General features: G+C 34.9%; 1 protein-coding gene across 1 annotated transcript in view; it reads left to right on the forward strand.

Annotated features, from left to right (window-relative positions):
• The window catches only part of Smp_104500 (phospholipid-transporting atpase), a gene marked incomplete at its 5' end in the record, with an annotated part of 95,906 nt that overhangs the window by 62,683 nt on the left and 14,001 nt on the right, over window positions 1–19,222 (forward strand). The window contains 4 exons of the mRNA XM_018792661.1: window positions 1,713–1,976; window positions 5,435–5,557; window positions 12,801–12,879; window positions 16,417–16,478. Of these exons, the coding sequence (XP_018644491.1) occupies window positions 1,713–1,976; window positions 5,435–5,557; window positions 12,801–12,879; window positions 16,417–16,478 (528 nt within the window). The remainder of the gene's footprint in view (window positions 1–1,712; window positions 1,977–5,434; window positions 5,558–12,800; window positions 12,880–16,416; window positions 16,479–19,222) is intronic.

Consider the following 19,222-nt stretch of genomic DNA (forward strand, 5'->3'; position numbering starts at 1 on the left):
TCGATCTGGAAGTTGGACTATATCAGCAGCTCACATACAATTGAGTTTGCTTGCATCTAATTTGGCTAAGCCCTTTTGTTAACTTATTTAATGGACAGTCATTCGTACAACAACAACCTATCTATAATATTGTACCTTTATTATGTGCGCTTGAGCATTGCTTACTGCCTGCGCATGTATTCATTCTGCTAGCCTAACTATTAACCACTTAATTGATTCGATGATTCATGCTCTTCCATTTGTATATATATGTACATCTTACTCCTATTCACTGCACTGCACGTTACACAATTTTACTGATCTTAATAGAAGGGGTGAAAAGAGGATGGCAAATAGAGACAATGTGTTGACCAGAAGCAGTACAGAAATCAGATGAGACACGGACAAGAGGTCGTGCGTTCAATTCTCGGCCACGGAGTGGTTAATGATTACCGTTGAAGTGTCTCATGCTACGACGAAACGGCTACCCAATGCTTTCAGGTCTTTACGGGTTGTCTGACTTTGATATTTTTGAGGTTTTAATGAAACTCAACAATCTACACAACCCCATGTTGATAACTAACCATTTATCTGGTAATCCAAATGTGTTATGTGATTAAAAGAATATTCTTCTAAACGAAGTGGGCTCATTTCAGGGAGTTATTAAAAAATCCCTGATGAAATGGACAGATTTTTTCGTTGTTGATTGAAACTTCCCCACTAAATGCGCATTAATGATCAGACATGGTATAGAACTATCAAATCTCGCAATGTACCTTCGGTATTGTTCGAGTAGCATGTCCATAGCCAGTGACCTATATTTTTAACACCGATTAATTTGCGGTGAATTATGAGGTCTTCATTCGTTTTAGTTCAGTAAGTTAATGTCTCTCAAACTTGACTTGATTAACGACAACGTTAATCGCGGTTTCTTATTAAAGTATCATGTTCGATTCCGTTATGAGTTTTAGATGAAAACGGCTGGTGAGTTATCGTGTCTGTTTGTTTCAACAATGTACGTATTGAACAGAACTGAAATTTCGGAAATGCTCTTCCCTCCTCAGGTTATTGGTTATTAACTACAGACCGATCACGTAGTTCTTTTCCACTTATGGCTTTGTAATTATGTCGATGTGTGGTCAAGGTTTTAGGACCAGAGATAAACTCCACTTTCATTTGCCTTACACCTGACAGCTAATTAAAATGAAGTAGAAATTATTATTCACGACATCGCAATCCCCACACTTCCAATGAACTCTATAATAGAAATTACTCCAAAATATCTAAAATTAAGTGACTACATAAACGAGAACACGACCGTAATTACTGACTACGATACACTTAGATGACTTGACAACTGGAGTTTATCCCCACTCGATTTTACCCCATACAGGTGTCTGGGTTGGGTCATAAAACTGCAGCTCGACAAATAAGTGTTAAGATTATCTCGACCTCAACTCAAGGTGAATCTTCCCAGTCGCGAAGCATATCATCGGTTAAGTTTTCAGACGCTGGACTATCATCAAGATAGTCCACTTTTGGTAGAGGAGTATTACAGGACTCTTGTTGGTGAATCTCATCAAGTTGTATTGAACAATCCCTTCTTAGTTTAGTTGTCGACAATTTATAGCAAAACAATAAATCTTCACGAAATATACTACTTTTTTGGAAGACTACATAAAATCTCATGGCATTTCATTTCTAATCTTTATCTCCGTCTTTATTTTTTGTAGGCAGCTCATGTTGGTGTTGGGATAAGCGGCATGGAAGGCAGACAAGCAGCATGTGCATCAGACTATGCAATAGCCCAATTCCGTTTCTTAAATAAATTACTTTTGGTACATGGTGCATGGAACTATAATCGATTGACTAAATTAATACTTTATTCGTTCTATAAAAATGTTTGTCTTTATTTAATACAATTTTGGTTTGCCATATTAAGTGGATTTTCTGGTCAAATTGTGTTTGAACGATGGAGTATTGGTTTATATAATGTGGTAAGTGGTTGATAAGCTGTACTGATAATACATTGTTTTTATCATCTTGATGAGATTTTTCAATTCAAATAACAGTTTCCATGCACCCAGTAAACTTGACTTGAAGCAACCAGAGAGTACTGGATAATTGTTTAGTATGACGACAGTCTCTTTAACAGTGTTAGTCAGGCATAAGTAACATAGAACCTGGTAAATATGTTTATCCGTTATACAACACACAAATTGAACTAATCTCCATAAAACGCCTTTAACGCGAAAAGTAGAGTGTACAACACTTAAAATGCCTTTTATAAGCATGTATTGAAAAATATCAATGGTTATTGTGAATTGATGATGATTCGTATGTATCGTACAAATTTCTGAGTTTTCATAATGATCAATAATATGTGCAAATTGTTTTTTTTAAATATTTTTTATGGGACGCCAATATCTTTTGCACCAGTCGACAGCTGTTTTTAGTTTCTTATTAAATGAAATTCATTTGTTCATTTGAGATGAGCTTATTGATCAATCAGATAATTTCAACTCTCTTATATTGTGTATTATTGTATTAAGATAAAGCATAAAGTCGATTATTGTAGTTTAATTTGTTGGTAAATTAATTAATACTCGGGTTATTTAGTACCATTAGCAGTTCAAGTGATGTGGTTTTAGTAGTGTTGTTAAGTTCTCCGAGCTACATTTTTCAATTGAAGGGAGTCTCCATTGTCATTTTGGAGAACAACATCTTCAATGCCTAATTCCTGGAGAAGTGCGCTTTCCAATAATTCCATAAGTGCCATATCAGTGCGTTTCGTTGCCTTTGGTTCAGATTGGTTGTCTTCATTTGTTGCCCTTGCATTTTCGTTGATTGTTTTCCTCGATCAACCTCTAGTCTTGTGATTGATTAATCCGTTCTTCATAGCTTTATAGATTGGACTTATGTTATTGTGTTTGTTCAAGATGAGATGTTGTCTAGAATGCTGATGAAAGCTACGTTAATTGAATCATCTTGTTCAGTGGACACATCACTTCAAAAGAGCTATCAGCCCAAAATATTTAATTTTACAATAAAATTCCTCTTCTATAGGCATATAACTTGTAAATAATTAAAATATGTATATTTATCGAAATTCTTCGTTCTGATGACATTTATATTCATCCCTGCATGTTAGCGATTAGTTTTCTTCCTTAATATATTTTTCCGTCATCTAATATATTTGATATGTGAATTTAATAGTAGTCGCTTTTCGTGGAGTGGTTCTTTTGGATGTATATGAAAAGTAAAGTGGCTAACATCTATTCTTAGTGACCTGAGAGTGAGACCATGAGACAACTGCTTGGGGCCTGTCACAAACAAACTTTTCGTGGGTAATTTTTGTGTTAGCTACGTACTTGTTGAGACCTTGAGGCAGATCGGTGGGATAAAGCGAGGTGTTCATTTTATTGGTCGACCATTCTTGAACTGTCCTGTCTCCCATACGTTTTATGGTAATATCAAGAAAGCGGAACACGTCATTCTCTTTGTGATGCATAGTAAATTGTATGTTAGGATGAACATTGTTGAAGAGTTCTAACAGGTAGATTGCATGCTGTTTACTGTTACAAACAATAGACGTATCATCAAAATATTTAAAGTATTCCGTCCATTTGCTAATCGCTTGTTTAGGCACCGTAATTTCAAGATACCTCATGAAAAATCTGTCATAATTAGACCTAATAGACATACTATTGCTATTTGTTTCCCTGCTGAATTATTTAAATCTAGTTTGGGTTTATGTATCTTGAATCTCAGTTGGTCGTCCAAAATCGACATCGTCTTAGTGATATAATCAGCTGTACTCATAAGGACAACACCTCAACCTTTATCTGGTTACCTTCAATGTTTCTAAAGGCTGTCAGATGTTCTTTGGAAACAATATTCGTCGAATATTGTTATCGAGTGTCAAAAACCCGATTTATGTGTCCAAAAAGTGATGGTTACTAATCTTTCTTTGACTTAGTGACAAATATTGCTTCGTTGCATCTTAGAACAATTTTTCGACTTTTTCTTGTACTTGAGGTTTTTTTCTTTATTTCGACTGTCTTCCAAATTAGTAATCTTATTTTATCAACTGAGCTTTACTCATTTTATTACTATCAGCGTTAACTCATGGTGTGATCACGTGTATTCTGGCCGTTTGAACTCTTGACACAATCAACGGTGTGGAATGTTCTTTTACATAAGATATAATATTAACGATATTTCGTCTATTGAATTTATTTACACACTTGCTATATAATACTAATGTACTTTCAACGTAACTTCCAACTAAACTCTTTCATGTAATTAATTTGAACCCATGTCTCGATTATGTTTTAGATATCCAAGGTTGTAAGCACCTGACCAGAACCAAACGATATAAAATGAATTCATGCTATTCTGCTAGAGTCCTTGTCCTTGCTCTTCTCAAAAAGAACTATTTGAATAATATTAAGCTATTAATTTTCATTAAAAACCTTTTGTTTGCATGTTGAAACACGTTACAATCATATACAGTTACCAATTTGTTGAATTAACAATTTCAGTAAAGTGGAGGCCGGAACGTACTGATTTCGACCCTTGAACAGATCGTAAACATACACTAATAATGAGGAGCTCCATACTAAAATAAAAACAACTGTAATATATTTGATGTGTGAATTTAATAATAGTCGCTTTTCGTTTGTTTTAATGACAGAGAAAGAAGGAGGTATACAAATCAATATGATATTATTTTTCAATATTTCGATTGGTGATAGGTTGTAAATATATGTATTCAATAAAAGTGCATGCAGCCAACAATGTAATTACTTAATTAAAACACTCCAAAAACAGTAACTGACATTTCGAAATTAATTTTGTATTACATTGGTTGTTAATAATAGAAATAATGATTTATTTTTTCTGAAACACAATGAATGTATAACTTTAGTAGTTTTAAGCTGAGTACATCATCATTACCAAGTCCATTAATGCATACTCTAGTGAACTACATGAATTTTCCTTCAATGATTGAAATTTTTTTTTCAGGATGGACTATTTTATTACGCTGGATCATCGACTCTCCTTTCCTACATTTGTTGATCACTGAGTAATAGTAATTGTTGTTATTTTTGTCTAGTCCTCTTACTACTAGTTGGATTGTTTCCATCAAGTTGCATTGTGGCTTCTATTTTAAGTAACCCGACATCACATGAGCTATCTTTTGAAGTTAGTTGGTTGAATGTAGTCGTTGGGGAGCTCTATACTAACCGGAATTCGATATCAATTGATGCATGCGCCAACAAACTGTACCTGCAACCTTAAGCAAATTGATACCTCCTATGGCATTCGACTCATTATCACTCATAGTTTCAGTCTGTAATTTTCATCCCGACTATCATTAATCATTTTATTTTTCTTTGTCATCCTGTTTATATTTATATCCTCCTTTCATTGTTTTGTTGTAAACATATAGATATTCACTGCAGCTCCACCAATGGCGTTAGGACTATTTGATCGAAGTTGTAGTGTTAATAATTGTTTAAAATATCCAGAATTGTACAAAGATACTCAAGCATCAGCTTCGTTTAATCCGAAAGTAAGTCTATGTTAATTACCACATTCCATATGTGGTTTAATTGTGATTGAAGCATTTGGATTTCCAGGCTCGAACAGCGTCCCACCTATTTTGTTCTGAGCATCCAGTTAGTATCGTCAAACATCACACTTAGAGTGTGACTGATATTTAATGTACCTTTAGAGTGAATTAATTGATGAAAAATATCTAAAAATTATGTGTGATTAGTACTTTTTATGTACGTACTGTTGTGAATACTAACGTCGGAATGTATTGTGTTCCGTATTCAGAATTTGAAATCTTTATATGTTAATAATATTAACTATATCTGCAGGGCTTTTTCTCACATCCGTTAGGGTTGTTCTTTGAAAGATACATATTACTTGTCCAGTACTGCAGAGTGTGATACTAGGAGGAAACGAGTGTCTAATTCTTCTTAATTTTTAATGATGCTCTCCAGTTGATGCTATGTCTAATCGGTTCTTCCATGATCATGCAAAATCTAGCTTTACTGTTAGATTAATTTTTGTCAGTTCAAGGTATAATCGTTCAAACCTGACCCAAATTTCCGTTGGCCGAAGTTTCTATATCACTTACTTTAGCATACGTAGATGAAATTACAAGCCTAAAGAATCAGTAATAATTATGAAAATCAAAGGGTATGTATGAAGGAATACTGGAACCCGTTATCTTAAGGAAAATAAAACGTGAATCATCTGTGAGTTTGTATATGATTTTGAGTAATATCATGCAACGTCTGTTAGTTTTTGAGTTTTACTACGACAATTACTAATTAGGAACAATCTAGGTATTTTCTACCAAAAAGTAGGTTTACACGAACTTAATTGATCGGGCAACTGACACACAATACTTTAAAATAAATCCCAACGAGATAGAAGGTAGGAATAAGTCAGCAGTTCATAAGTAGCAGGTTATGAATTTGGCTATTCAGTTGTGTATGAAAAAAAGAAATGCAATCCATATCAACTACATTAGAAACACTGATCATCATCACATGGTGATGGTGTGATATTGAAAAAGAGGTGAAAAGAGATAGTATCGATTGCTAATACGTGTATCTTTACTTGATGCATGTATGCATCTATACGCCATATCATTTACCTTCCTCATTCATTCGTATACTTGAAGTGTGTATGTTTGTATGCACTCTCATACCTGAGTACAGTCTGTTTTTTCACCTGTCTTAGAGCCTAAATAACAAGTTATGATAACTAATGTTTATTTCTGTTTATTACATGAAGACTATATGGTTGAAGATATGACAGAGTTTACTACTTTCAAGTATAAATATCCATATATCAATTATATATAATTGGACAGTTATTTTGTTTGATAATTAATGAAATTTCAAATGGTTTGGATCAACCCTGTTGTTGATTTTTGACTGAAATCCTATGCGTGTCGCCCTGATGTAGCCATTATGATATTAGTTAATATAGAATAAATAGAACGTGTTCAGCAAAGAAATCTTACCGTATTTAGGATTCGGCAGGTTGATGTACCTGAAGCATTGAGTGACTATCTTGACACAGTAGCTATGTAGATAGCCCAATGGTGTTCAAAGCGAACGGTACTGGGTTTGAGTCCCAAAGTGAACAGGTACATCTAGCTAATGAGTCCACAAGTACGGTGAAATGCACGTTCTAGATCCCACTGCTAGCTGCATCTCCTCTATTCTATATTATTAGTTAATGGTTATCTTTACCTTTTTGTTACATAGAATAAAAATTGGTTAGTTTTTTATCATACAAAGTTCACTGTTATTGTTCTCAAATGTTGAGATCATCTCATTTTATAGCCGTAACTGATTAATAATATTTCTATTATGAAACTGCAAGCGTGCATTCCAGGTTTATCTTTACTTCATATCTCTTGTATTGAATTTGTAATATTTTATTTGAAAGGATATACCGGTCGATGACTGAGTCTTCAAAATTTCTTGAAAATACCTTCAGAAGTTTTAAAAGGGCTGAAAATACTTCACCTAATTAACATTCAATGGAGACTTACCAGGAAGTCTTTAAAAAAAAGATTTATGCGTCATGTTCTGATTGGATAATTACTAAGCTAAGCATGTCTCTAGAATATTCTCGATCACTGATGTCCCCCGTAAAATTTGCTTCATACACCTTAACTAACCGTGACATCCAATCTGTAACAGGTGTAATTAGCGTTCATTTGAGTACGGGAAAAATCTAAAACAGCGTCATACAGGTCATAGTGAATGCGCGTGAAGGACACGACTTATATTTTTGGAATTCAGTTACGCGGTCATGGTGCAAAAGAAAAGCTTTTGTATACAAAACAATCTTATGCATGATTTCACAAGTTTGGTCTACGCAGGACTAGTCCTCTCAGCATGTTTACCCTTTGTTGCCCTGTCATAAAAAGAACAAGTTCACATTGATAACAACATAGATTATGATTTTAACAGTGTTAAAAAGATTCTTTTCACATATCCCTCCTTTTGTCTTGCATTCAGGCTTGAAGTCTGAAAGACTTCTAAGGATAATAGGAAACGGTTAGAAGATCATTATCACGTGTTCATATACTGTCTAGAAAGACTATTGACTGGATATTTCCCACAATTAGGCCACTTCTACCTCAATGAAATATAATAATACATTCTCAAGAATAAATCATCATTACATATTTTTTTTATTCCGTGGCTGTAAATTCAAGTCAAGTCATCTACAACGTAGGACTAGGCACATATATGCATCGGTTCAAGTTGCCACACGTCATTAGCACATCAAGATGAACATCTACTTCATAGAAGCAGTTACTTCAATAGTAGTAAAAAAAGATTTCATATAAATATATGATACGAGGAGCAAGAGTCAGTTCGTAAAAAGGAAGGTATGAAATAATTTTAATCTCACGGTTTAGGGGAAGACGGAAAGTATATACACTTACGCCATTATGGTTGATTCTGAGCTATGTCACCCATTATCTCCAATCATGAGTTACAATGGTCGCGCGGATCCCAACCAAGTAGTCTTTATCTGCCAATATGGCTCAGATCAGAAGTTAGTGACTTTATGGACTGATGCCGCGTTTTGGTTTGACCGCCCCTAATATTCTTCAATGAGCTTCCAACACTAGTCAACATTTCGCGTTGTGGTAATCGCTGTTCAAGCATACCTAATACGTAGCCCAACTTCATCAACTGATTTACCGTCATTCCCTAATACTCTGCGTCCAATCTCACTCTTACTTACCCAGTGATCTTAGCGGATGCGAGCAATATTTCTAAGACATATGTGGTCAAGTACTAGTAGCTTACGCGTATCTTCCACTCCTAATAGACAAGTTTCGCAGCCGTAAAGTAAAACAACGGACTGCTGCGTAGTATACTCTTCCTTTTATTGATAGACGGATATCTCGTCTTTGCCATAGGTGACGTAAGTTGGCAAAAGCCAAACGATCTTTCTGAATCCGTGCAGAGATTTCGCCAGACACCAACCCTTTATGGCTCATCAGACCTCTGAGATAAGAGTTGTCGATGCGTTTGACTACTTTATTTCCTATCATTAGTTCAGGTGTTGACGCCGGCCAGCCTTGAAACAACAGTTTGCATTTAGAGGAGAAACACATTGCAAACATCCTTGCATTGTTGATCAGTGCTACCAAAAGACTGCATTTTGTTGGCGTCTTCACCAAACAGGACTATGTCATCTGTGTATTATAAGTCGATAAATGGACCTCCTGTTAAGAGATCGATTGCCGAAAATTCAGATGACGAGGTCTATGATGAAACTAAACGAGAATGGAGATAGTGGACAGCGTTATCGGACACCACTTGAGGTTGCGAAATAAGATGTCAGTTCGCCATAAGCTCTGACTCAACTGGTAGTGTTTGAGTAAAGAGCCTTCACGAGGTTTATGTATTTCCGAGGTACACCTTTCAATGACACACTACCACAGAACCTTTTGCTCTACAGAGTCATATTCTGCTTTTAAGTCAAGAGAAACTATCATTGCCGGACAAAGATAATCATGTCTGTGTTTCAAAATTTGACGAATGGTGAATATGTGGTCGATGCAGTCACGGCCAGGTCTGAAGCCAACCTGATTTTCTCATGTTTGAGATTTATGAGTGTCTGTTAAGCGTCTGATAGTTTTAATGATAAATTATAATTATGATAATTATATATTCAGCTATTTCAATGTGCTTAGTGGTATAGAGTGAGAAAATGAGTTGATGAAGTAGTGTTGTTATTGTCCAGTTGCATGAGCTGCATGGTTTAATTGCAAAGCCTTTATTTTCATTATGGACGACATTATCAGCGCCTCATGTCATAGAGCACATAACAGTAAAACATCAGCTTAATTTTTAATCACTAAAACTTATTAGGACATGGGCTTCGAGACTGAAACATTCGAATTCCAGTTAGTGAGTTGCATGTTTGTATCCCAGTCTACCCTCTTTGTTTTGAACATTCTGGATAGTAGCCCTTATATCTAGAGTCTGGCTTAAGACGAGTTCTTAAATTCATACTTGTTAGGCGATTAAAACAATCTCACTACTTCAAGAAGTAATTCAGGCAATAAATATAATCATTAAATAGGAATAATATATTTGTAAAATCTCAGCGAATGAATTTGTAGTAAATCCAACGTTTCGCCTGGCAATCTGGTCCAAGCTTTTTCAAGGAATTATAATCAAACATTAAAATTATCGAATATAAATAGGTACATGGTTCTCCGAGTTCATTATACACTGAATAGGTCATCCAATCAATGTTAACAAAAAGTCTAAACTAGGTATGTTTAAGAGATATGTGGTGTGAAGTGATGAGTGTTCATATAACATATTGTGATGTGAAGTGATGAGTGTTCATATAATATATTGTATAGAAAAAACGTAAGAGGTGAGAGGCGAAAATTACATTCACATTATATATTGTCTCTTATCTGTGAATTTATAAGGAAAAACATACAATTTGTAATATATATGATATGAATCATATCTGTCACAGTATGTATAACATGATGATAATTAAACAAAATAAAAATAAAATATAAAGGTGAAATTTGAAGATCGTAATTTTTGACTGTATGTATGTGTCATTTTTAATGTTCCAATGAATTCTTTAACAAATTCCGATAAGACAACATATTAGAATCATTGAGTGTAAATTGTTGTCATTTTAGATGATGCGAATTAGATAAAAAACATTAAGGAGTTCAGGTTATTACTTATTAATGATTAGCTGCCATGGCACTGCTAATTGTATTCCATCCCTCCTATTAATATTGTTTGGATTAGCCCATATGTATAAGGCTTCAGCTGTTTGTCTCTCCTTGTAAGAATTAAAAGCTTTTTGAAGGATTCTTGTGCCATCGAAATCAATTGTATGACCTGATTCTATCGAATGTAATGCTATCGCTGATTTGTTCTCCAATTTCCTTACATCATCTGAGGATTTAGGAATATGTTTCATACACTGTTTGTGTTCCTTCACCCTCACATTCAGTTGTCTTGATGTTTCACCTACATACGTTGCATTACAGTCACTACATTTGATTTCATAGACACAATTTTGTTGTTCTTCTTTATGTATTGGATCTTTAATTCTTACTAATTTTGATCTTAGAGTATTGTTTGTTCGAAAAAATACTCTTATATTTTGATTATTTAAGATTCTTCGAATATCTTCCGAAATTCCTTTCCGATATGGGATCACCACTGTGTTAACCCATTCCTTTTTCTGTAATCTTTTTGTATTACCAATGTCGTCTTTTCTTTTAATCTTAATTATTCTTTTAATAAAATCTTTTGGATAATTGTTCATAATTAAGGTAGATGTAATTAAATTTATTTCCGTTTTTATATCATTTGGTTCAGTGACAAGTTTTTGAGCTCTTGTAATCATATTTTTGACTACTGTCACTTTGGTTGAGTGTGGATGTGCCGATTTAAAATCTAGAAATTTTTCTGAATTTGTCGGCTTTCGAAATATACTAATTTTTAAGCTATTATTAACTTTCCTTTCCACTAAACAGTCTAGGAAAGGTAATTTGTTTTCAGGAGATTCCAACTCTTTGGTGAACTTGATTTTTCTATCAAAGTTGTTGATGAGTTTAAACAGTTCATCCAAATGGTTTCGTTTTATAATGACAAAGGTGTCATCTACATATCTTAACCATACTTTTGGTGCCTGAGAACATAATGAGATGGCACTAGTTTCCAATGAATGCATAAAGAGGTTAGCAACAATTGGGGAAACTGGTGATCCCATAGCTACACCTTCAGTCTGTCTGTATAAATCCCCTCGAAAACTGAATATAGTTGAACGTAAACATAGATCTAACCCTTTAATAATATCCGAGGTAATTAAAGGACAGCGTTGTTTAAGATCAGTGTCAGAATCTAATAGATTATATATAATATCTAATGTTTTCTTAATTGGAACATTAGTGAATAATGAGCAAACATCAAAACTTGCCATTATTTCATCTTCTTCTATGTGAATATTAGAGATAACATCTTTAAAAACATTAGAATTTTTTATTCCGTGTTTGATTGTGCTTTCATATGGTTTAAGAATCTTAGCTAGGTATCTAGAAAGATTGTAGGTTGGTGAATTGGTATAATCAACAACAGGTCTTATTGGGACATTTGTTTTATGTATTTTTGGTAATCCATAAAATCTGCATGGTTTGTTGCTTTTTGGATATAGAGGAAACCATAGAGATGGTCCTAGTTTCGGTTTTAAAGTCTGTAGCATTTTGGCTGTTTCGGCTTTCAACTTATTCAAAGTTGCTCTACATTTGTTAATCTTGATTTTTTCATAAGGTCCAGATTGGAGATGTTCATTGACTTTTTTCTCATAATCAGAATTAGTCATAACAACAGTGGTGTTTCCTTTGTCAGCTCTCATAATAACAATTTTCCTGTCTTTACGTAGCTGTTTTAGAGCATTCATTTCTTCTTTACATAGATTAGGTGTATTTGGTTTTTGTTTCAATAACGCATTTGAGATTTTAAACCTCACTGAATTCGCTTGATCAGTCGGAACATTGTTTAAGGCAGGTTCAATAACCGGAATAATTTCTGAAGCCATAAGTCGTGTTTTGCTCAAATTGAAATTGAGGCCTTTTTTAAGCAATGATAGTTCGTGTTGATTTAAATGTTTGTCAGATAGATTCACAACAATTTTGTTTATATCTAGTTCTTTGGAATTGTTTCTAATCGTAATAAATATAATCTTTTATCATTTTGTCAATAAATGTTCAGGTTTTCTTCTGTTGGATTTTCAATTCAATTTATCATTCGTCTCTTCTATTTTGGATTCCATTATTGGCTTTTTCTGTAGGTAAGTAATTCCAGAAATCAAAAATTATATAGTAAAATACAACATTGTTGTAGTTGATTTTTTAGGGCCGTCTAGTAAGAAGTCGTGACCAAAGTAGTTGAAACTACACCTAATGTGAGACAGTAAACCCGTCAATAGCATAGAATAATGATCTGGCAACATCGCGAATTGTTTTTCTTTCGTTCAGATCATGGATTATTATTATTCAGTAATGGATAGATATTTGTTATTAGGATATATTTAGTTTGGAAACCGTGTTCCGCCCAGAATTCGTACTTTTTGACAGTCTTTAGCATGGTGTATTCGCTATCTCCATGGAATCGATGCGATCTCTGGAATTTGAACTCAAACCATCAAGTAGGACGCTATCTAAGCTATAACCACCAAGCTTTTTGGCTGGCCACTGTCCCCTTACACGACTGAGATGTATGTACAATTGTTCGGTCACCATGTAACAAGGATAAATTTTATCCTTCAATGACAGTTATTTTTCACTCTATCATTCTTGTCCCGTTTTTAAGGGCTGACTGAATCCTATCGGTTATTTCCTTATTTTCTTTCATTAATTTATTAATTTATTTGAACACATACACATTAGTACAAGGATGCATCAAATATATATGCGCCTGTCTGACACAAGGTTCGAACATTAAAAGCTCCAACATGCAGTTTTGAGTATGGTTACACGATACCAGGAATAACATTTCGTGAACTCAAATCATTAGCATTGGTGGCGCGTGTTGATAGAGATATGCGAGTAGGGTTAGTCATACGGATAGGAAAATAATTAACAGGTTAGGGAGGGATTAGGTTGTAAACAAGATGACCTCAGGTGCTGATAGGGGTATGAAGGCGGTTGTCACTTCCCAGTTACCCACACCACAGAGGGATATATCTCCTCAAAGGACCTGAAAAGGAAGCTGAATTAGTGGTGGTTTCAGAGCCCAAGAGACAGCTCTTAGAGGCCGGTCACACACAACACTTCAAAAAGTTTGAACTTTTGAGAAATCTGTAGGGTAAGATGAGAGTGACATCCTTAGGACTGACATTTTCTAACTCCCTTCTTCGCGTTATCAGAAGGCAGAATCACTACAGGTGCTGTTTGCCTACGAAATACGTCTTACTTACATCACACCTTAGTGGTCAGCAGTATGACTACGCCCTCGGACCATAATTTCGGTACCTTTAGTCTGACTGTTCCCCAACAGACGTTCCTGGTATTGTAGCACCCAAAGGAACATGTGTCCGAGTTAATATAGCTCGGTTGAGTCAATGCTGCAACTACGGTTGTGCATGATCTGATTTTATGAATGAGTTTCGGTGCGACTTCCAATTTGATTTCAATACTGACAAAGCCTTTTACAATCCTTAGTAAGTTTATATTATTGTTGGGGTTGAGTACGAGGCTATGATATTTACATATATAGGAACTGTATTGTACATTTTTTGGTATTTTTTCGGCTGGCTTGAAGGTAACTTCTCTAATGTGGAAGTGTTGGTAGTAGTCAGTGAGTTTATGTGGAAGAGATCGATATAAGAAGAAAAGTGTGCCGACTACTCAGTAAAGACATAGAATGCACGTGGATGTAAAATCGAAATCAATTGACAGAAATCGGAATTTACACCTGCGTGAGATTAAGACAACTTGACAATTGACACAAAAAGTTGATAGTATAAGGTTTCGAATGTATTACACTTCGAATGATTGAGCCACTCTAATAGAACTAAGTTCTCTTCGAAATCCTCAACGGCCGTTTGCACATAACACATATCAACAACTTAAGGCTAACATCGAAAGATGAATTGTAGTGATTTTGTTATTCGAGGTGGGACAAGCAATGTTCGGTATAAGTGTTGTATCTACAGTAACAAAATATAACCATGCTTACAGAAATTCAACAAACTAAAAACAATGACAGCCAGTCGGAATGTAAAGTCATTCGGAAAGTTAAATAAGAAGAAATGTGCGAGTGTTTGTCGATTTTGAATAGATTTTAGCATTGCTGGTAAAATTTGATTGTTCTTGTGATCACCTTAATAGTTTATTAAACATATAGAAAAAATTTTATATATATATATACTTATTGTCCCGAATTTTCTGTAGTAAATCACTCTTTTTTGTTTCACCTGCATTTTGATTGACTAATTAATTAACTCGAGCTTGTTGTGTGTTGATTTTACCCAAATCTGTACAAAACATACCACTTCCTACCTAACACGTATTGCTTTGTTTATCGTAATGCCAAACATGAACGGAAAACTAATTAGATGCGTATTATGTTTGTATTTCAAAGTGGTTTATACTAATAATCACCACTTCATTCGTTTGTAGTTTTGAATTTATTTGTCTGTTTTCGACCTTGGGTTGTTTTATTCAGTAATTGTAGATTTTTATAAAAGAAAAATAATCTCTGTTCACTCATTCATTATGCATGTTTGTTTATAGTGCAATACTAGAGAATGAAAAGCGCTCATATGTGAGCTATAAATTATAAAAGTTCTCAAAGAAGTACACACGCAGATCAATAAAGAGAGAAATTTCATTTATTAAGTCTATTGGTTAGTAGTTAACATGTTAGCATGTATGTCTTATACTTTCTCAATTCCGCACAACTAGATTGAATCACATTTTCTTTATTTCCATGTACTTCTCTGTTCATAACTGTCACAAAAATTGTGCATATAATTATTATTAAAGGAATACAGTTTGCGAACTATACAAGGATTTACAGTTTACTCAATACTAACTCATTTCAAATGGATGCACAAAATCTCCCAGTGAGTTGTAATGGGATAGAGGATCACTATCCCTTGATTGAGATAAGTATTATCTAATCATGACATTGAATGCTATCACTGGCTTTAATTTTTCCTGTGATTGTAGATGCTACTCATCGCCACTGTAAAAAGAAAAATCAAATCGAATTAAACAATTAATATGATACGCTTCTCCCTAGTTAAGACACATCAGCCTGATGTGCCTGGATCCTAGTGCTGATGCACACATTAGGACTTGAGCCTAATAACTTTTGCTACAAACCTCCAACTCATTATCCACGCAGTGAATCCCACTGCTATCTACAATCCATCTATTCTATAGAAATTTTGAGAAGTGCCAATATCGAGACAATCCACACAGTATGCATATATGTCAACAAAAATTAATTAAAATGCAGTCGTAGATATCAAAAAAAGGATAGGTCAAAGCATTTGCTTATAATAATAAAAAATTATTTTGACAGTTTCCAAGGCCTTGTCCCTTTCATTCATTCCTCGGTGGCAACTTTTATGCTATCATATTTTTGTTTATTTGTTTGTCTTGCATGCGTGTATGAAAGACAGAGATTGTTCATCGATCTTGACTTTAACTGTTTACTGTTCATACTCTATTTATATCGGTATCAGTCAAATGTCTAAATTATATTATTATCAGAAGAGGGTTTTATAAAGATTTTAGTATTTTAACAGTTGAATTCATGAGTCAATTAAAGCTGGACCACCATGGAAAACCTGGAAGTTTTCCGTCCCTTATTCAAGGTACTGTCTATGCAAATGGTCAAACTTCAAGTTTGTTAGTCTTGGGCAATAGTGTTTATACAGTAAGTTAGTTATTCTCATTTCTCTAAAGTTATCAAACTATATTGTTATGTTGAACAATGTACATCGTGTCCGACAACTTTTGTTTATTTACTGGGTGAATTAACTGTATTAAATACTTTTAAAAATGTCTTTGATAGTTCCATTTATCCCACTGTCCGAAATACCATTTGCAAGCGAATACTCAATAAATTAACACTTTTCAAAAAACATCCAACATTCAAAAAGCTTCTCATTTGAAATAGCTGTTCCTGTCACCAGTGGAGGGATTTAATTGATCTCTCTTTAAAATTTATATGTGGATAATCTTAGTGCGAACTGATGTTCATTAAGTGATTTATTGAAAAACAAGCTAAACATCAAAATGTGCGATCGATATTGTTGAGTCGATTAAATATTAGTATCTCACTATAACTCGACGGATAAATATCCAACAACATATCGAGGAGAATTAGACAAGCTTGAAATTGCTTAGTTGCTATATGATGATCAGTCAATAGGAAATCTGTTACGCATGCCTAGCTACCGCCTCGATGGACGATGTTGTTTGGTGTAAGAATAGATTGGAAAAAATTTAGGACGGGCGGACTAAAACACGGTACTAATCCGTGCAAACTATCTGGTTGGGTGACACGCGACTATTGCAACCAATAGTTAGCAACTATATGTGACATGGCTCAATATCTTACGCAATGTCGCACGTGTACTCAGTCTTTGTCTTCTTTTACATCCTGAATCACAGAGTCTCCCTACACTCTGTCTACCTTCTTTCATCTACATGTCATTCTACTTCTGACACGTGTTGTTACTATTTGTATTATTATGATATTCGTCTTGATGTTTTCATTTCACAGAGCAGAATATTGTGAAAGTTCTCACATCGTAAAATATATAACTGCTTGGAGAAATTTGTTACATGTCTGTTCATTTGTCAAAAAACTAATATTTTGATACCTTTTTTCGCGCACAGTTTAAACCATGAACTGGTTTTAACTAGATCATCATTGAAAACCTAGGAGCATTAGATGTCCGTTTCGTTCTAGCATGGGACTCGTCAGCAATGTGCTTCCATTACTCTGTGCAATGTTGTGGATTCATTGAGTTTAGACAATAACACCGTTGTATGCCAGTGTATTGATTAATACATTGGACTTTCAGCCAACGTCCCCAAATGCCCTGGTACGACCGAGAGTGGGAAGAGTCCGCTCTCCCTCTCGAAATGCTCTCACATAACCACGTGCATACAAACACTTATAGGAAAGTCCTACTCACTACCTTCTTGCGGCGTGGGTGTTGTCTACAACTTGAGAGGACGAAAAGTGAATGTCCGACGCTTTAACCGGGTTGGTGGATATAGAGGGTTTAGCTAGGGGAATCGGAAGACCCTGATTCCGAACCAATGGTGAATATGGGCTCTAGGATCCTGGGGAACAAGCGGCGTATGAACCTATTGTTGGTCACCGGCTACCATGGGACTGCATCTCCTTACGATGCTTAGGTCAAAGGCTCCGGGTGTGGCCCCCTAAGAAAACTACGCTTCAGTTCCAACGCTCAAGCTCCATCCCAAACCTCACACAAACCAAATAATTTGTGGGACGTATATGTATTTGATGCATTCTTGTACCAATGTGTATGTGTTCAATTAAATAAATAAATAAACCTTCAGCCACCAGTGTTCACGCGTGAGACCGAATGTCCTGACTCTTATTTCCGCATATGGGTGGGGTCGTGATCCTCACTGCTGAGGAGTCTCATACTAGGACGAAACGGTCGTCCAGTGCTTCCAGGTTTTAATCAGAGTCTAACTTGGAGCATTCCGTGGTTTGAACTGTGAAAATTCTAGTCTCCACAAATCTCCTATACTTATTTTCTTTGTGGTGCCGTCTAAAGTTGACAGTAGTTTGTATACTAATGGTAATAATTTGATATGATCTTTATTTACTGTACCTAGATCGGTTTAATGCCATTGATGCCGGCTAATCATTGGCGAATTGTGATATGCTATCGCTTATTAATCCACACAGAATTCCTCTATCCCTAAGCTTCAATAATAACGTGTCGATATTTAGGTGATATGAATATTATATACTAACGTCATCGGATATGAGATCGACTAAAGTGGTAAAAAAATAATATGATCTGTCTTAGCTACAAACAACCCTGAGCTTTTTATTCTCTCATTCTATGAACAAACTTTTACGTGTTTCGGAATATCGTTTAGGATCGCTAAACAATGTTGTACAGTTAAAACTTTTATCTTTTCTTACCCAGTTCAAATGAACTACGAAGAAGTTGAACATTCATCACTCATATTAATAGTCTTTTTGTTATGTTGTGTAGTCAGCCTAGTCAGATACACTATTATATACGCCTCTTACACACAAATCTAACTTCTACTTGAGTGGGAAAATTGAGTCAGTAGGAGGCATTTATTGGCCAACTTGTATCTAAAATATGCACAAGCCCGTTCATCTGTAAGCAGTTCATTTATCATCTGGTGCTAAATTAATCTGTCTAATTGGCTCAGTCTTTCACCTTTGCTTCGTGAAAAGTAAGTCTGGATCCAATGCACGAACTGAGATGGGGATTCGTACGCCACTACTATGTTTAGAGCAATTCGACGACTGTAATCAAATCACAAACTCTTTAAACAAACAGAAGCATCAGCGATTTTTGTGAATTTCTGTGTTTACTGAAATAATTTGAATTTATGTATTCATTCTTCCGCCTGAGAGATGGAACTTCA

This window comes from Schistosoma mansoni, assembly GCF_000237925.1.
Source record: "Schistosoma mansoni, WGS project CABG00000000 data, supercontig 0227, strain Puerto Rico, whole genome shotgun sequence".
In the NCBI taxonomy this organism is placed as follows: Eukaryota; Metazoa; Platyhelminthes; class Trematoda; order Strigeidida; family Schistosomatidae; genus Schistosoma; species Schistosoma mansoni.